The 16,256-nt window shown below is 42.3% G+C and overlaps 1 protein-coding gene across 1 annotated transcript; it reads left to right on the top strand.

Moving 5' to 3' along the window:
* Window positions 1-211: 211 nt before the first annotated feature.
* LOC136572551 (extracellular superoxide dismutase [Cu-Zn]-like) lies at window positions 212-12,798 on the top strand. The gene is made up of 2 exons (XM_066573226.1): window positions 212-360; window positions 11,855-12,798. The coding sequence occupies exon 2, from the start codon at window positions 11,868-11,870 to the stop codon at window positions 12,552-12,554; it is 687 nt and encodes a 228-aa protein (XP_066429323.1). The 5' UTR covers window positions 212-360; window positions 11,855-11,867; the 3' UTR covers window positions 12,555-12,798.
* The last annotated feature ends 3,458 nt before the right edge of the window (window positions 12,799-16,256 follow it).

Below are 16,256 nucleotides of genomic sequence, written 5' to 3'. Positions count from 1 at the left end.
GAGAAGATCATTCTGAGGTAATTCTTTCATTTCTGCTTAGATGACCCCTAGCGGTGTATTTATGCAGAGACACTTATTGCATTCATGTCTAAACTCTTTTATGTTGCTTCTACACTCAAGGTCTTTTATACCTGTGGAGGTAGTTTGACAAGTGGCTACATGATAGACCCAGCTGAAGTTACGTGGAGCCCTGGAATGTGTATTATAATGAGCTTATCACGTCAATGTGACCACTCCCCTTCTACAGTGTTACAAAACCACTGAACATCCCAGACCTCATGCACTTTGAGCACTGCCAAGTTCATTCCTTCTATCTCTGAAAATCACTACATTACATTACGGCTCCAAACAACTACCGAGGTAAATGGTATTTCATGTATATTTAAGTAGCAATTAACCAAATGTATTAATTAGTGTTTATTCTTTTCAGCTTGTAGCAGCTGCACATTTATTTCCATAGTGCAGTGTGTTTGTTATACGGCTTTATGGTATACAGTGCTTATACTGTTTTATGGCGTTTTTACTCAAGGGTTCTAAAATAGTTCACCAGATTCTAGACTTTTCTGCATATTTTCTATTACTACTTTAACGGTGGACGTCCGTCCAGTGTGGAGTTGTGTCAATGGAGCCATTTCCTAATAAAATGTAAGTTACATAATTGCTCCCTTTACAAAACAATGAGATTTGTAACCCCACATATAAATAAAGTTTAATGAAAAGTTCTGCAACTTTTTAATATACTTTTTGTTACAATTCCTCACTGTTTGCAGCTGAGGAACAAGAACATGTATATATGAAGTTGAGGAGTGGATGCAATTGACTATTTTTCTAAAATGAGTCAAGTCCAATTTTTGAAGATTTTGCGCTTTTTGATATAGTACAAATCCCTTTATTTCTGTTTACATGTCTATGAGGCGACTACCTAAAATATGTCTCATAGTGTCCCAGTCATAATAATACTAATATCGTTTTTTACAACTCTTTTACAATATTATGTTTTTTTTATGTATTTCGATTTTCTCTAAAACAATTCCTTGTAACTTTGGAAAAAGTCATTTTGGAAAAACGCTCCTCAGTTGTATCCAGTGTGGGCAGCCTGTATTCTATGGATATGGTTATGTTGCTGTTAGCATTACCTTAGGCGTTTACTAATTATGCCTCAAACTGCAGCTTCACAATAAAAGTTAAATGCAGTTATGCTCTTGAAGAGCTATTTAGACCATAATGTTTCTCAGTGGGGTTTCAATCACAAGTACCCATTAGGGTCCCTTCATTAGGCTGCTTTCATATGGGCTACAAAATCACGCGATTTTGTAGCGATGCAACAGTGCTACAAAACGCATGCATGTGAAGCCCATGGTTTCCTATGGTCTGATGCTATGTTGCTAGAAAACAAAAATTGCGGCACGATTTGCGATGTTTTGTAGCCCATGTTCCCCTATGGAGCCTCCTTGTTTATTGCATCACATAGCACGAACTTGCGATTTTCGTGCGATGCGATTTTAATATTTGAAAGTCCTATCACCTTTCTCGTGATAAAATTGCGTGATTTTATCGTGCGAGAAAATCACGAATAGCAGCGACGCGAGAAAATGCATCAAATCGCAGCGATTTTGTAGTGTCGATATTGCTGTCGCCCGTGTGAAAGAGGCCTTACAGAGCACAGATGGCTACAGTAGTGTCCGGGGTGCATGCAGAGTGCTCATGGGCATGCATACACTTTAGGCATGCTGCTACTTAAATGGTGATTCTATATTTATGTACATTAACAAAGGACACATTGACTTCTACTTCCATCACTGCCCCCACAATTACTTGCATGTGCCCATATTACAGATGGGAAAGGGGAGCAAATCTTATTTTTCAAATTAAAGGTAACCCTTTAACTATCTTAGATGGTGGTACAGGCATAATACACACAGTCTGCTGCAGCTCAATAGAACTGTCCAGCTAGTTACCTAATGGCCTTAATTCCGCTGTGGTGCACCTTACTGTACTGTTATCACGTAACGTAGCTACAGTATTATGTAATGTATATTATGTGATTGTCATGGTGCAACCATTGTCCAAAGTCAGTCACCCAACAGACCTCTAATAAAAGCTGGAAGCTGGAACAATTCTGACTCTCCTAACAACCTAGAGAGTTACTCCTTGAGAGAAGACTATAAGTATAGGAGATCATTGTGAAGCAATTAGGAGATCAAGTGTGAGCAATAGAGAAACCAAAGCCTTGATCCGGTAACAATCCAGTATAATACAGCATCAACCATTCTTCCTTGATCCACAGACAAATGTTTCTTAAAAAAGAAAAATATATCTACACACTGGTTCTATGCAAGAACAAAACATCTACACAAAATGCTTGATCTAGGACAATACACCTGCATGAGTCACCAGGTCTAGATCTATAGACCTGCACAAGCCACCTGAGCTAGTACTTGATCTAGGACAATATACCTACATGAGACACCAAGTCTAGAGCAATAGACCTGCACAAGCTACCCCAACTAGTACTTGATGTAGGACAATACATCTGCATGCGACACCAGGTCTAGAGCTATAGACCTGCACAAGCCACCTGAGCTAGTACTTGATCTAGGACAATATACCTACATGAGACACCAAGTCTAGAGCAATAGACCTGCACAAGCTACCCCAACTAGTACTTGATCTAGGACAATACATCTGCATGTGACACCAGGTCTAGAGCTATAGACCTGCACAAGCCACCTGAGCTAGTACTTGATCTAGGACAATATACCTACATGAGATAAGCACAAAAAAACAAAAAAGATCCAGCGCTCCAGAGAAATGCCTATTGTACTATATAAATAATAGGTCTCTTAGATATTTCCAAAACAAGCACTAACTTTTATTCACAGATATGTCCGACGCGTTTCGTCGCCTAAGAGCGACTTTTTCAAGTGACATATACACATATACCTTCTCCTTATATACATATGTTAAACCTTACCCACCCAATCATCTCTGCATATCCTCTGCATGGCCTCCCGAAGCGCCGGGTCCTGACTTCCGGTGCACGGAAGGTTACCTAAAGGACTTCCGGTTCACGGTTACTGCTTCCGGGTTGCCACCATGGATATGTTATCTCAACAAAGTGACGTATGGACGTACCGGTCACGTGACTGTACTAGTCACATGATCGCACACCGTCCTAACGTCATCACGTTCAGGATGCATCTGTATGATGCTTTTCTAGGGGGTGCGTTCCCATAGTAATGGGACGCATTCCCCCGACATATATCGGAACCATGAATATGTTTTCTCAGCGATATGACGCGCGGACGTGCCGGTCACGTGACTGTACTGGTCACATGATCGCAGCACCGTCCTGACGTCATCACGCTCGGAATGCATCTGTGTGATGCTTCTATAGGAGGTGCGTTCCCACGGTAATGGAACGCATCCCTCCGGCATACAACGGAACCTTCACTGTATTGTTGTTATGTTTTATACATATAAAAAATGTGTCTAAAACTATATAAATAGATCAATATTGCATATCTCCTTAACAACATTATAAGTTTGCAACAAAATCAATCACTTATTTCTTATATACTACATTATTAACCCAATGAATACCCATTACTATCAATACATTCCCATTGCTTCAAAAATATATATATAAATATAAGATCATCTAATAATAGCATATATATCATATCATAATACCAATCAAAATCATATATATCATAAATATCATAAAACTATATCATCACATTAAAAAACCTCAATAGATACTTTCTAAACTATAATCCCATCCATATATCTATGGATGGGTACATCCCAGTTGTCAATAAAAAAACTTTAAAAACTAATAAATACATAAATACATAGAAAAAATGAGACAAAAAAAAAAAAAAAAAAAAAAAAAAATTTATAGAAAAAAGGGGGGCCCTGATTAAAATTTCTCTAACACTTCATTGAGACCATGCGGGACAAGGGAATTTAACTTAAATATCCAAAACATCTCCTTGGTACGTAAATTTCTAATAGACCGTAAGGAGATGCTCTCCAGGGGGGTAACCTTCAAACCTGCGGGATCACAATTATGGTGTATTTTAAAATGCCTAGAGACGCTGTGTTGCATAAAACCCTTCCTTATGTTGCTTTTATGCCTTGAGATTCGTGCTCTCAACATATTAAGGGTTCTCCCCACATACTTTTTGTGACAAGGACATTCCAAAAGGTATATAACATTTTTGGATCTACATGTAAGGTGTTGCCTTATCTGGATTTCCTCCCCATCCTGACCTATTATTTTTCTAATTTCATGTGCGATGTGTATGCAACTCTTGCACCTCTTCTTACCACATTTATATACTCCTTTTTGCCCTTCTTTCCCTTCTTGCTCCTCTTTAACTCTATTTTCTTTTTTCGGGCGGGATGGGGCCAACATATTCTTAAGGGTCCTATTTTTTCTAAAAATGCATTTAGGATTTTGATCTATACAATTCCCCAAAAAAGGGTCATTCTTTAATATACCCCAATTTTTCTTGATTATTGCCTTAATTTCCTTATGTTGTGAACTATACTTTGTAATGAACGTGGTCTTTTGAGATCCATTCTTCTGAATCCCCTCTTTGTCTTTTTTCTGTTCTTTTCTTTTTGATATCTCACATACCCGTTTATAGGCCCCCTCTATTATTTCTCCTGGGTATCCCTTTTCTCTAAATCTTTGTTTTAAAATTTCTGACTGTACATCAAAATCGGATTTTTTTGAACAATTTCTTCTTATCCTCCTAAGCTGTCCGTACGGGATGTTAGTACGCCAACTTTTAAGATGACAACTATTAAAATCTAAAAAGCTATTGGTATCTACTGGTTTAAAAAATGTCTTTGTAGTAATTTTTCCTTCTTCAATGAATATCTCCAAATCCAAAAACACTATTTTATGCGGATTACAAGTATCGGTAAACTTAAAATTAAATTCATTAATATTTAGGGTATCAATAAATTCCCTCAAACTCTCTACGTCCCCCCTCCATATCATCAAAATGTCATCAATATATCGTTTGTATAACCCCACACGTGGGTCTTTAAAACGATTCTTCTCGAATATGCCCATTACGAGGTTGGCAAAGCTAGGGGCACATTTAGTGCCCATAGCTGTGCCCCTTGTCTGCCTGTAAAAAACTCCATCATATGTAAAACAATTATTACTTAAAATAAAAGACATGGCTTCTATAAGAAAATCCTTTTGTTGATTTGGCATAAGGGGATCTTCATCTAAAATTTCTCTTATGGCCTCTAGACCTTGTTTATGTGATATGTTCGAGTACAATGCCTCAACATCTAGAGAACACCATATTGAGGGGTTATGCCATTGTTCTTCCTTTAAAATCTCCAATAAATGGCCAGTGTCCTTAATATATGATGGCAATGTTTTTACATAGCGTTGTAATTGTATGTCCACATATTCCGACAGATGACTCGTTATTGAACACATTCCCGCTATGATGGGGCGTCCGGGAGGCTTATGTACGCACTTATGTAGTTTGGGAATGTGATAGAAATAAGGGATATCTGCATCTATATTGATAATATATTTGTATTCTGTTCTAGAAATCCCATTTTCCTCTAAAGCCCTCTTCATCATGTCATGGAACATTATATTAATTTCACCCATGGGGTCTTTATCCAATTTCTTATAATAAGATGCATCATCCAATATCCTTAAAGCTTCCCCATGGTAATATGAATGATCCATCAACACTATTCCCCCACCTTTGTCCGCTTGCCTTACTACCACCTCCTTTTCTTTAGTTAGTCGATCTAATGTTTTTTTCTGTTTTTCATTTAAATTAGGTTTCCCTATATGGGTCTTCTTTTTTTTACACATCATGTTAAAGTCCCTAAGGACATTCTGGTAGAAGAGCTGAAGGTATTCACCCTTCGATTCTGTGGGATAAAATTTTGAGTGGGGTTTTAGTTCTGTGATGATGGGTTCATCTAATGAAAATTCACCTAATACATCTTCATTATTACTATTTCCATTTTTTTCTCGAGGATGTTGTAAGAAATACCTATTTAGAGTGAGTTTGCGAAGGAATGCATTAAGGTCGACAAAAAGATCGAACATATTGGATCTTTGGGTGGGGCTAAATGAAAGACCTTTCGACAAAATTTCCACTTCTTTTCGCCTCAGTAAATACCGTGAGATGTTAAAAATACCGCATTTTCTTGCTTCCTCAAAGCTAACTACTTCCTCATCTGTATTTGATTTGTTTCTACGTTTCTTGTGTTTTTTACCACCCCTCGTGCCCCTTCTTTTGTCCCTTCCATTTTTCTTTTTTGAACCTGGGTGGACTGTGTTAATGGATGGTAAAACTGTGTGATCTTGGACCTCGCTCCCAATCCACTGGTAGTTTGGTAAGTTCTTATTTTGCTCTGACTGGGGGCATTGCTCCCCAATCGGGTAGTCATGGATGGTGCTGTTTGATTGATAGTGACCAGAGGGCAACGAATGGTATCTTGTAACCCTAAAAAAACCTGACCTGAGCCCGTTTGATTATGGGAACTGATATTATTTATCACACCATCTTTCCGCCCAGTTGTTGTGTTCGCTAGGCATAGATCTAATATATCCGTGGGGGAATTTCCAAGTGGAGATGTTAAAAGGGCTCTCTCAATAGGGTGTGGAATTAATTCCGGAGTGAAAAATATATGGTCACTATTTAATCTCTCCGGCGTTTTCCTGGAAACTTCCAATCTTCTAATAGGTGTAACCATGGGACTAGCAATTATGTCTTTGGTATTCTCACATCTAGTATCATCCACTGTAATCATGGACTGTAAATTAACAGTATTCTCACCATCCAAATCCTGAAGATGCAATGCATTAAAACTTCCATTAGTGTAACCCTGCCCCCCTTCTGTTTGTGTCATATTATCCCTATTGATCCTATGTCTAGGTCTGGTTTCCATATAAGATGTACTATTGTTATCATGGAATCTTGAATGTGTATAGTTCTTCCTCTCTAACCCCCTTCTTCTCCCCCCTCTGTACTGATTTCTAGATCTAACTGGTTCCCAAGGATAAGAATTGTCATGTATGTGTGAATATTGGTTTCTTCCAAAATTCCATTCCCTATTCTTTCTACGTTCATTAGACCGATTATAATTAGTGAACACCCTTGTTTCCCCAAACCAGATCTTTTTCTGGGGAGGTATATATACATTATTTGCAATAACCTTTTCATGTCTACCTTCTCCCGATGTATGGGGCTCCTGATGATTCCTCAAATTAGACACCAAGTCTAGAGCAATAGACCTGCACAAGCTACCCCAACTAGTACTTGATCTAGGACAATACATCTGCATGTGACACCAGGTCTAGAGCTATAGACCTGCACAAGCCACCTGAGCTAGTACTTGATCTAGGACAATATACCTACATGAGACACCAAGTCTAGAGCAATAGACCTGCACAAGCTACCCCAACTAGTACTTGATATAGGACAATACACCTGCATGTGACACCAAGTCTAGAGCAATAGACCTGCACAAGCTACCCCAACTAGTACTTGATCTAGGACAATACACCTGCATGTGACACCAAGTCTAGAGCAATAGACCTGCACAAGCCACCTGAACTAGTACTTGATCTATGACAATACACCTACATGAGACACCAAGTCTAGAGCAATAGACCTGCACAAGCTACCCCAACTAGTACTTGATCTAGGACAATACATCTGCATGTGACACCAGGTCTAGAGCTATAGACCTGCACAAGCCACCTGAGCTAGTACTTGATCTAGGACAATACACCTACATGAGACACCAGGTCTAGAGCTATAGACCTGCACAAGCCACCTGAACTAGTCCTTGATCTAGGACAATACACCTACATATGACACCAAGTCTAGAGCTATAGACCTGCACAAGCCACCTGAACTAGTACTTGATCTAGGACAATACACCTGCATGTGACACCAGGTCTAGAGCTATAGACCTGCACAAGCCACCTGGACTAGTACTTGATCTAGGACAATACACCTACATAAAACACCAGGTCTAGAGCTACAAACTTGCACAAGCCACCTGAGCTAGTACTTGATCTAGGACAATATATCTTTCTTATATATATACAGTATCTCTTTGAGACACCTGAACTAGAGCAATAAACATTGCATGAAGTAACTGATTTCGAACAATACACCTCCAAGAGGCACGTAATTTAGCATTGATCTACTGTAGGATAATCTATGCTTAAAGGCCCATTTACACCAGCAGATGATCGCTCAAATGACAGTTTGAGTGACAGCTTTGAGCGATCATTTTGCATAAAGTATTAAGTACCTACTTAGCTACTTAAGTACCAATTAGGTGTGCAAATGAAGCCTTCACTGAACGCAGTTAATAGCCCAAGGCTATTATCTGCGCTCAGATCCTTTTTTCTCCACAAGGAAACAATGCTATCAGCACTCCCCGTGGAGAACTACTGATAAGGCTGACCACCGATTTTTAGGTTGGACTGAATTTAACTATCAGCTAGCAGTGCCCAAAAAGCGCATGATGGGCGCACATTTACACGCATCGATTATCGCTAATATGATCACCGATTAGCAATATTTTAGCGATCATCGGCTGGTGTAAATGGGCCTTAAGACATCTGATATAGAGCAATGAAACAGCATGAGTCACCTAATCTAGACTCGGATACTTACTATTAGGCAGGCAGATGTGGAACCACCTTGCCACACACTGCTTTGACTTTGGGTTATCTGGGGAGGCAGCACCTGGAGTACCTCATTTTTCACCTTTGACCCCTCCAAGCGGGATACCAACTTTGCTGTGGAGTCTTCAAGCCATTACTCATCCAGATAGTCCTGGTAGTATGGCTGCTGATGCTGCACTGGCCCGAGACGTTGTACCTGTAGGTCTGAACAGGAGCGTAGCTTAAAGACAGGCTTGAGTCAGGGCTGGGGGCACAGTTGCATTAATGAGGTCCAGGCTGTTGGTTAGGGCAGGCTACAAGCAATAACTGAGTCCAGAATACATAAGCCAAGGTCAGGGAGGACAGAAGTCAAAATAGTCAGTAATTAGGGAAGGGTCAGAACCAGAATTTACACAAATGGGGGCTTTGTCCCAATGAGTAGTATGACATCAAATTACCTAGGCATCCTTCATAGGGAAGGACACCTCCCAGAGGTGTGCATGGATTGGTGGGGATAGAAGAGGGAGTTGCACTAGCCCTTTAAGACCGGGACAGAAGTCCGTGCGTTCCCTATGGGTGGAGAAAAGCAGAAGAGACTGATCATGGGGTAGACAGAGGGTGGGAAGTCAGGTGTGAGGAACAGTGGCACCAAACCATGGTTCTGATAAGAGGAGAACAGTGACACTTACAAGAAACCTAATATAGTACTTGGTTTAGGGCAAAATATCTGAAAAGGACACCTAATCTAGAGCTATACAAATGCACAAAACACTTGTTCCAGCAGTTGATCTAGGATACTATGAGACACCAGATCTTGCAAGAGACACTTAATCTAGCACTTGATTTATGATAATAAGTGTGAATGACACACCTGATCAAGAGCTATACACCTACATGAGACACCTGATCTAGGAGAAAACACCTGCACAACACATGATCTTTCACTTGATGTAGGACAATAGATTTGTTTGAGAGAGCTATGGTAATCTAGAGCTATACACCCACAAGAGGTACATAATTTATCACTGGATTTAGGGTAATATACCTGCACGAGGCACCTGATCTGGAGCAATACAGTTGCATAACACAACTGATCACCCCTTAGTGACAGCCCCACTGCCTTTTTACTGTCTAGCTAAATGGGCTTTAATCTTCAGGGACAGAAAAACATGCTTCCTCTGAGGATTAAAGCCACGTGGGCTGAGGATGTGAGAGCTCCATGCTGTCAGCTGCTGGAGGTAGCTGAGAACCTGGTGCTGTCATGGGGGGCCGGGATATCCAACCCCCGGTTATGCGACCAGCGCCGATCGCATGATAGTAAATAGAAAGTGAAAAAAAGTTAGTTTCAGCTCCCCTCACAGATCGCATCCATGAGGGGTGCTGAAACTATTCAACCCCATCCTACGCGATGTCCCGCGATGATCTGATCTGAAAAGGAACTTTAGCCGTCTTCTGCGCATGCGTGCCAAAGGAAAAACAGCGACGCATTTTTTTCAAAATTTTCCCAATTTTGGCACTTTTAATAAATATACACAGGTTCTATTGCTCTATTTTTGCCACCTAAATGAAGTACAACATGTGGCGAAAAAACAAAGTCAGAATCAATTAGCTATGCAAAACTTTTACGGAGTTATTCTATGTTAAAGTGACACATGTCAGATTTCCAAAATTTGCTCCATCACTAAGGCGCAAACAGGCTTTGTCACTAAGGGGTTAACATGACTGGTGCATCATGATAACTCGATTTACAGCAATGTAGTGCATTATAGCCAAGTTATCGGAACACATTAACTATCAAGTTAATGCTTGGTACATTTGTAGCTATTAACTGGAATACCGGTCATATCTTATGCAATGTAAACAAATCACAGAAAGAGGACATATCAATCCAAAAATCACTGCCAGCACCCGTTCTTACTAGTGCACTGATACAAAATACAAGGGTAGGTGTAGAACCACATTCCTCAGCATGCAGATGGCCAAATTACTATATGGAGGAGCATTGCCAAAGTGTAAAATCCTGATGACAACCACTCACATAGCTACCACATATTGGGAGGAGGGGCTGCTTAGTATTACACTTGCACATAGATAAGGCATACAAGGGGTGCAGGCCCGCTGATACATGTAGAGCACCATGCAGGCCTGCAACCTATTAATGATGCCACATACGATTCATTCCAGCAGGTTGTCCTGCACCTCAAAAGTAATCCTCATTCAGCAATTTTGCTGTCTGCATGCTGAGGGATGTGGTGTCTATCCTATACTGTGTAATTATAAATTGTATAGCCTGTATTTTTGTCATTAAAAAAAAAAATTCTATACTCAACTACTTCTTCCCCGTTAGTATCCTTATTACATCTTCTCCTCGCTGAACTTCTGCAGTCACCCAGAGTTACCTCACCGCACTCCTGCCGGCTTGTTATGAAGCCTGCATTCCTTGCATTCTTCTTCCTGCCAGTCAGTGAAGGTCACGTCCCTGTGATGTAGCGTTCACTGGCTATGAAGGAATGCTGATCTATTGCCTAGACAGCTTGCATCAGCAGTCTCTGCAGTAGATCGCCACTCCCCCTGCTGGCCTGTGAGCTGTTATGTAACATACATTGGCTAGCAGGAAGGAGACTGCCTGTAAATGTACGGAACCTCATAGGAAGCAGAGAAATCAGACAGCTGGAGGTGAGGTTACCTTCTGGACTGCAGGAGAGGATAGAGGGGGTGAAGATCTGGTAAGTAGACTGACGGGGGAGGAATAGGTAAGTATAGCATTTTTCTTTTTAATGACAGAACCCCTTTAAGCCTCTGAAGTTTGGCTAGACATCTAATTATGTAGTTAGTTTGCAGTTGTCTATACTGCACAGATTAATAATTTCCTCCTTGCTTTCTAAAAATATTTGATCTACCATCGGGACAGGATTATAGAGAGAACAATTTTGAGACCTCCAGTCGCTGATGGCGCCCCATACACATTTATATACACATTTTCTGTTTCCTTTTTCCCCCAAAATTGTAGAGAACACACCTCAAAAAGTTAAGGGGCCGCCACCAACATTGATCCTGCTTTTGGACATGCGGCTAATGCTGGTTACACGACTAGTAGACCTTGATATACACTGTCATGACATATATTACTTAGCACTGAGTGAAACAATATTTGTCTTTGTTTTTCTTCAGGAATCGTATCATCATGAGCTGCATCTTTTACCCATCCTTCATCTTATACCTATATGCCTTCTGCGGTGTGGGAACAATGACATTGCCTAGAGATGAAGCCCAGATGTTAACAGACATGTCCCAAAAGGCGGATGACATATGTAACATGTCCCTTTTTGGAATTCCCAGCAAGAATAATCCAGATAATCATACATATGGGATATGTAATCTGCAGCCAAATCCAAAACTTGATGAGGGTGAAATCAAAATCACAGGACTGGTTTTGTTCAGGCAGTCCTATCCCAACGGAAAGCTTGAGGCACACTTCATGATACAAGGATTTCCCCAGAACTGCAACCAATCTGGCAGAGCAATTCATATCCATACCTTCGGCGATCTCAGCAATGGCTGTGATTCTACTGGTGGACATTACAACCCTTTTTCCGTAAATCATCCCAATCACCCAGGAGACTTTGGGAATTTTGAAGTGCAAAATGGAAAAATCCAGCAACATCGACCCAACCTTGAAGCTACATTCTTTGGCTTCTACTCCGTTTTTGGAAAATCAGTTGTTGTTCATAAGTCACTTGATGACCTGGGCTTAGGCAATAACGAGGCCAGTCTGCAAAATGGGAATGCCGGCACACGTCTTGCTTGTTGTGTGATCGGTTCCACTAGTAAGACCACCTGGGAGAAGTTCATCACATCTAAAGACTCTTAAAAGTCAGATTTTTTATGAAATGTGGTAAATGTCTACACTTGCAGCTATATTTTGAGGGTTGAGGGCAATCATCCTGTGTAATATTTTGCATAGATTGTAGAATTTGTGGATAATTTACTTGCACTTGCATTAGGCCTGTGAGCATTCATAATCTAATTTAAAAAAAAAAAAAGATTTGAAGGATATAGTTTTTGTAATTCCTCTTAAATAAAAGTTGGTATGATTCCAGTTATAGAAATATTTATTCCGAGTCACTTGATATTTTTCTCTTCATTTATATTCAAGATACAAAAATCAGTCACCATGTAAGGATATTATAGATGCTTGCATAATTCTACATTTTTGCGTCAGTGCACCTTGAAACTTCAGAGCAGTTTTCTCTAATCATTGGCTTAGGAGATACTCAGTCCACTTGGTTGTGACCCCTTCCAGGAGGATGGAATCCTTACCCAAACTTGCAGTGTGGGAACTTCAACATTTGGTCCAGTTCCTACAATGAGTCATGTGATATGGACTTTCTCTGTCCCATCACCTCACTGCAGAGAGCTGTTCTGCTTATTTTAGTAACTAAGGGCCCATTTACACAGAGAGATGAGCGCTCAAACGATAGTTTGTCTGACAGTTTTGAGCGATCGCTTTGCATAAGCTCTTAAGCCGCTAATTAGCGACTTAAGAGTTTATTAGCGTGTAAATGAAGGCAGACGCTGTATGCAGAAAACAGAGGGAGCGCTGTGATCTGCATACAGCTTCATTGTTCTCACAGCTATCAGCTGGTGTCCCGCTGAGCTGACAGCTCCGAGAACAGCAGGGGCGCTGACAGCTGCTTTGTTCACGGAGCTATCGCTGAGAGCTCCGAGCGGGATACCAGCTGAAGCAACGCTATCAGTGGTATCCCGCTGAGAACTAAGCATGCGGCACTGATAAGAGTCATCGCTGACGTTTAGCTTGCTAAAAGTTAACGATGAAGGAATAGTCCACCAAAAGTGCACGATGGGCGCTGGTTTAGACACAACGATTATCGCTCAAAAGGTGGCTTTTGAGCGAATGTTGAGCGATAATTGTTGTGTCTAAATGGGCCTTTAGTCAGCAACCTTCTCTGTGTCTACATCAGCTGTGAAAAAGAAGGGTGTTGACTAGAGATGAGCGAACACCAAAATGTTCGGGTGTTCGTTATTCGTAACGAACTTCCCGTGATGCTCGAGGGTTCGTTTCGAACAACGAACCCCATTGAAGTCAATGGGCGACCAGAACATTTTTGTATTTCGCCGATGCTCGCTAAGGTTTTCATGTGTGAAAATCTGGGCAATTCAGGAAAGTGATGGGAATGACACAGTGACGGATAGGGCAGGCGAGGGGCTACATGTTGGGCTGCATCTCAAGTTCCCAGGTCCCACTATTAAGCCACAATACCGGCAAGAGTGGGCCCCCCCCCCTCCCAACAACTTTTACTTCTGAAAAGCCCTCATTAGCATGGCATACCTTTGCTAAGCACCACACTACCTCCAACAAAGCACAATCACTGCCTGCATGACACTCCACTGACACTTCTCCTGGGTTACATGCTGCCCAACCGCCCCCCCTCCCCCCCACAGCGCACACCAAAGTGTCCCTGCGCAGCCTTCAGCTGCCCTCATGCCACACCACGCTCATGTCTATTTAGAATTGCGTCTGCCATGACGAGGGACCGCAGGCACACACTGCAGAGGTTGGCACGGCTAGGCAGCGACCCTCTTTAAAAGTGGCGGAGCGATAGCCCACAATGCTGTACAGAAGCAATGAGAAATAGAATCCTGTGCCACCGCCATCAGGAGCTGCACACGTGGGCATAGCAATGGGGAACCTATGTGCCACACACTATTCATTCTGTCAAGGTGTCTGCATGCCCCAGTCAGACCGGGCTTTTTAATTCATAGACACAGGCAGGTACAACTCCCTATTGTGAAGTCCCTGTCGACCCACAGCATGGGTGGCTCCCTGGAACCCACTGGCGGTACACAGAAATATCCCATTGCATTGCCCAACACAGCTGAGGTAGTAATGTCGTGCTTAATGCAGGTGGGCTTCGGCCCACACTGCATGCCCCAGTCTGACTGGGGTTCTTTATAAGTGTACAGATGTAGTAAAAACTCCGTGTGCACCTACAGCATGGGTGGGTGCCAGGAAGCCACCGGCGGTACATAGAAATATCCCATTGCATTGCCCAACACAGCTGAGGTAGTAATGTTGTGCTTAACCCTTTCCAATCCAATTTGTATATGGTTTTCCTAGGGGGCTTACTCTTTTTCTGCTGTTATACAACGGCGCTATATGCTGGCTAAAGCCAGTACTGCATGAGCTGACACGTAGGATAGGCTCCGACAGCAGAGAGGCTGGCAATATACAGTAAGAGAACCCCGACGGACGTCTACCAACAACGGAGCTGTACAGCCTTAAACCCTAATGTCTTCACAGGTCACACAGTGGACTGGAAAGGGTTAATGCAGGTGGGCTTCGGCCCACACTGCATGCCCCAGTCAGACTGGGGTTCTTTACAAGTGGACACATGTAGGTTTAACTCCCTGTGGACCCACTGCCTGGGTGGGTGCCAGGAAGCCACCGGCGGTACATAGAAATATCCCATTGCATTGCCCAACACAGCTGAGGTAGTAATGTCGTGCTTAATGCAGGTGGGCTTCGGCCCACACTGCATGCCCCAGTCAGACTGGGGTTCTTTACAAGTGGACACATGTAGGTTTAACTCCCTGTGGACCCACTGCCTGGGTGGGTGCCAGGAAGCCACCGGCGGTACATAGAAATATCCCATTGCATTGCCCAACACAGCTGAGGTAGTAATGTCGTGCGTAATACAGGTGGGCTTCGGCCCACACTGCATGCCCCAGTCAGACGGGTTCTTTAGAAGTGTACAGAAGTATTAAAAACTCAGTGTGCACCTACAGCATGGGTGGCTCCCTGGAACCCACCGGCGGTACACAAAAATATCCCATTGCATTGCCCAACACAGCTGAGGTAACGTCAGCTGTAATGCAGGTGGGCTAAAAATTAATTTGATTACACTGTAGGCGAGGGCCCACAAAAATTGCTGTATCAACAGTACTAATGTACATCCCAAAAATTGGCCATGGCCAGCCAAGAGGGCAGGTGAAACCCATTAATCGCTTTGGTTAATGTGGCTTAAGTGGTAACTAGGCCTGGAGGCAGCCCAGTGTAACGAAAAATTGGTTCAAGTTAAAGTTCCAATGCTTTTAAGCGCATTGAAACTTATAAAAATTGTTCCGAAAAATTATTTGAGTGAGCCTTGTGGCCCTAAGAAAAATTGCCCGTTCAGCGTGATTACGTGAGGTTTCAGGAGGAGGAGCAGGAGGAGGAGGAGGAGGAATATTAGACACAGATTGATGAAGCAGAAATGTCCCCGTTTTGGATGGTGAGAGAGAACGTAGCTTCCATCCGCGGGTGCAGCCTACGTATTGCTTACGTATCGCTGCTGTCCGCTGGTGGAGAACAGAAGTCTGGCGAAATCCAGCCTTTGTTCATCTTGATGAGTGTTAGCCTGTCGGCACTGTCGGTTGACAAGCGGCTACGCTTATCTGTGATGATTCCCCCAGCCGCACTAAACACCCTCTCCGACAAGACGCTAGCCGCAGGACAAGCAAGCACCTCAAGGGCATACAGGGCTAGTTCAGGCCACGTGTCCAGCTTCGACAC

The sequence above is a fragment of the Eleutherodactylus coqui genome, chromosome 7 (genome assembly GCF_035609145.1).
Source record: "Eleutherodactylus coqui strain aEleCoq1 chromosome 7, aEleCoq1.hap1, whole genome shotgun sequence".
Classification (NCBI taxonomy): Eukaryota; Metazoa; Chordata; class Amphibia; order Anura; family Eleutherodactylidae; genus Eleutherodactylus; species Eleutherodactylus coqui.
The sequence above is the reverse complement of the archived record's forward strand: the minus strand, read 5'-3'. Positions and strand labels throughout refer to the sequence as shown.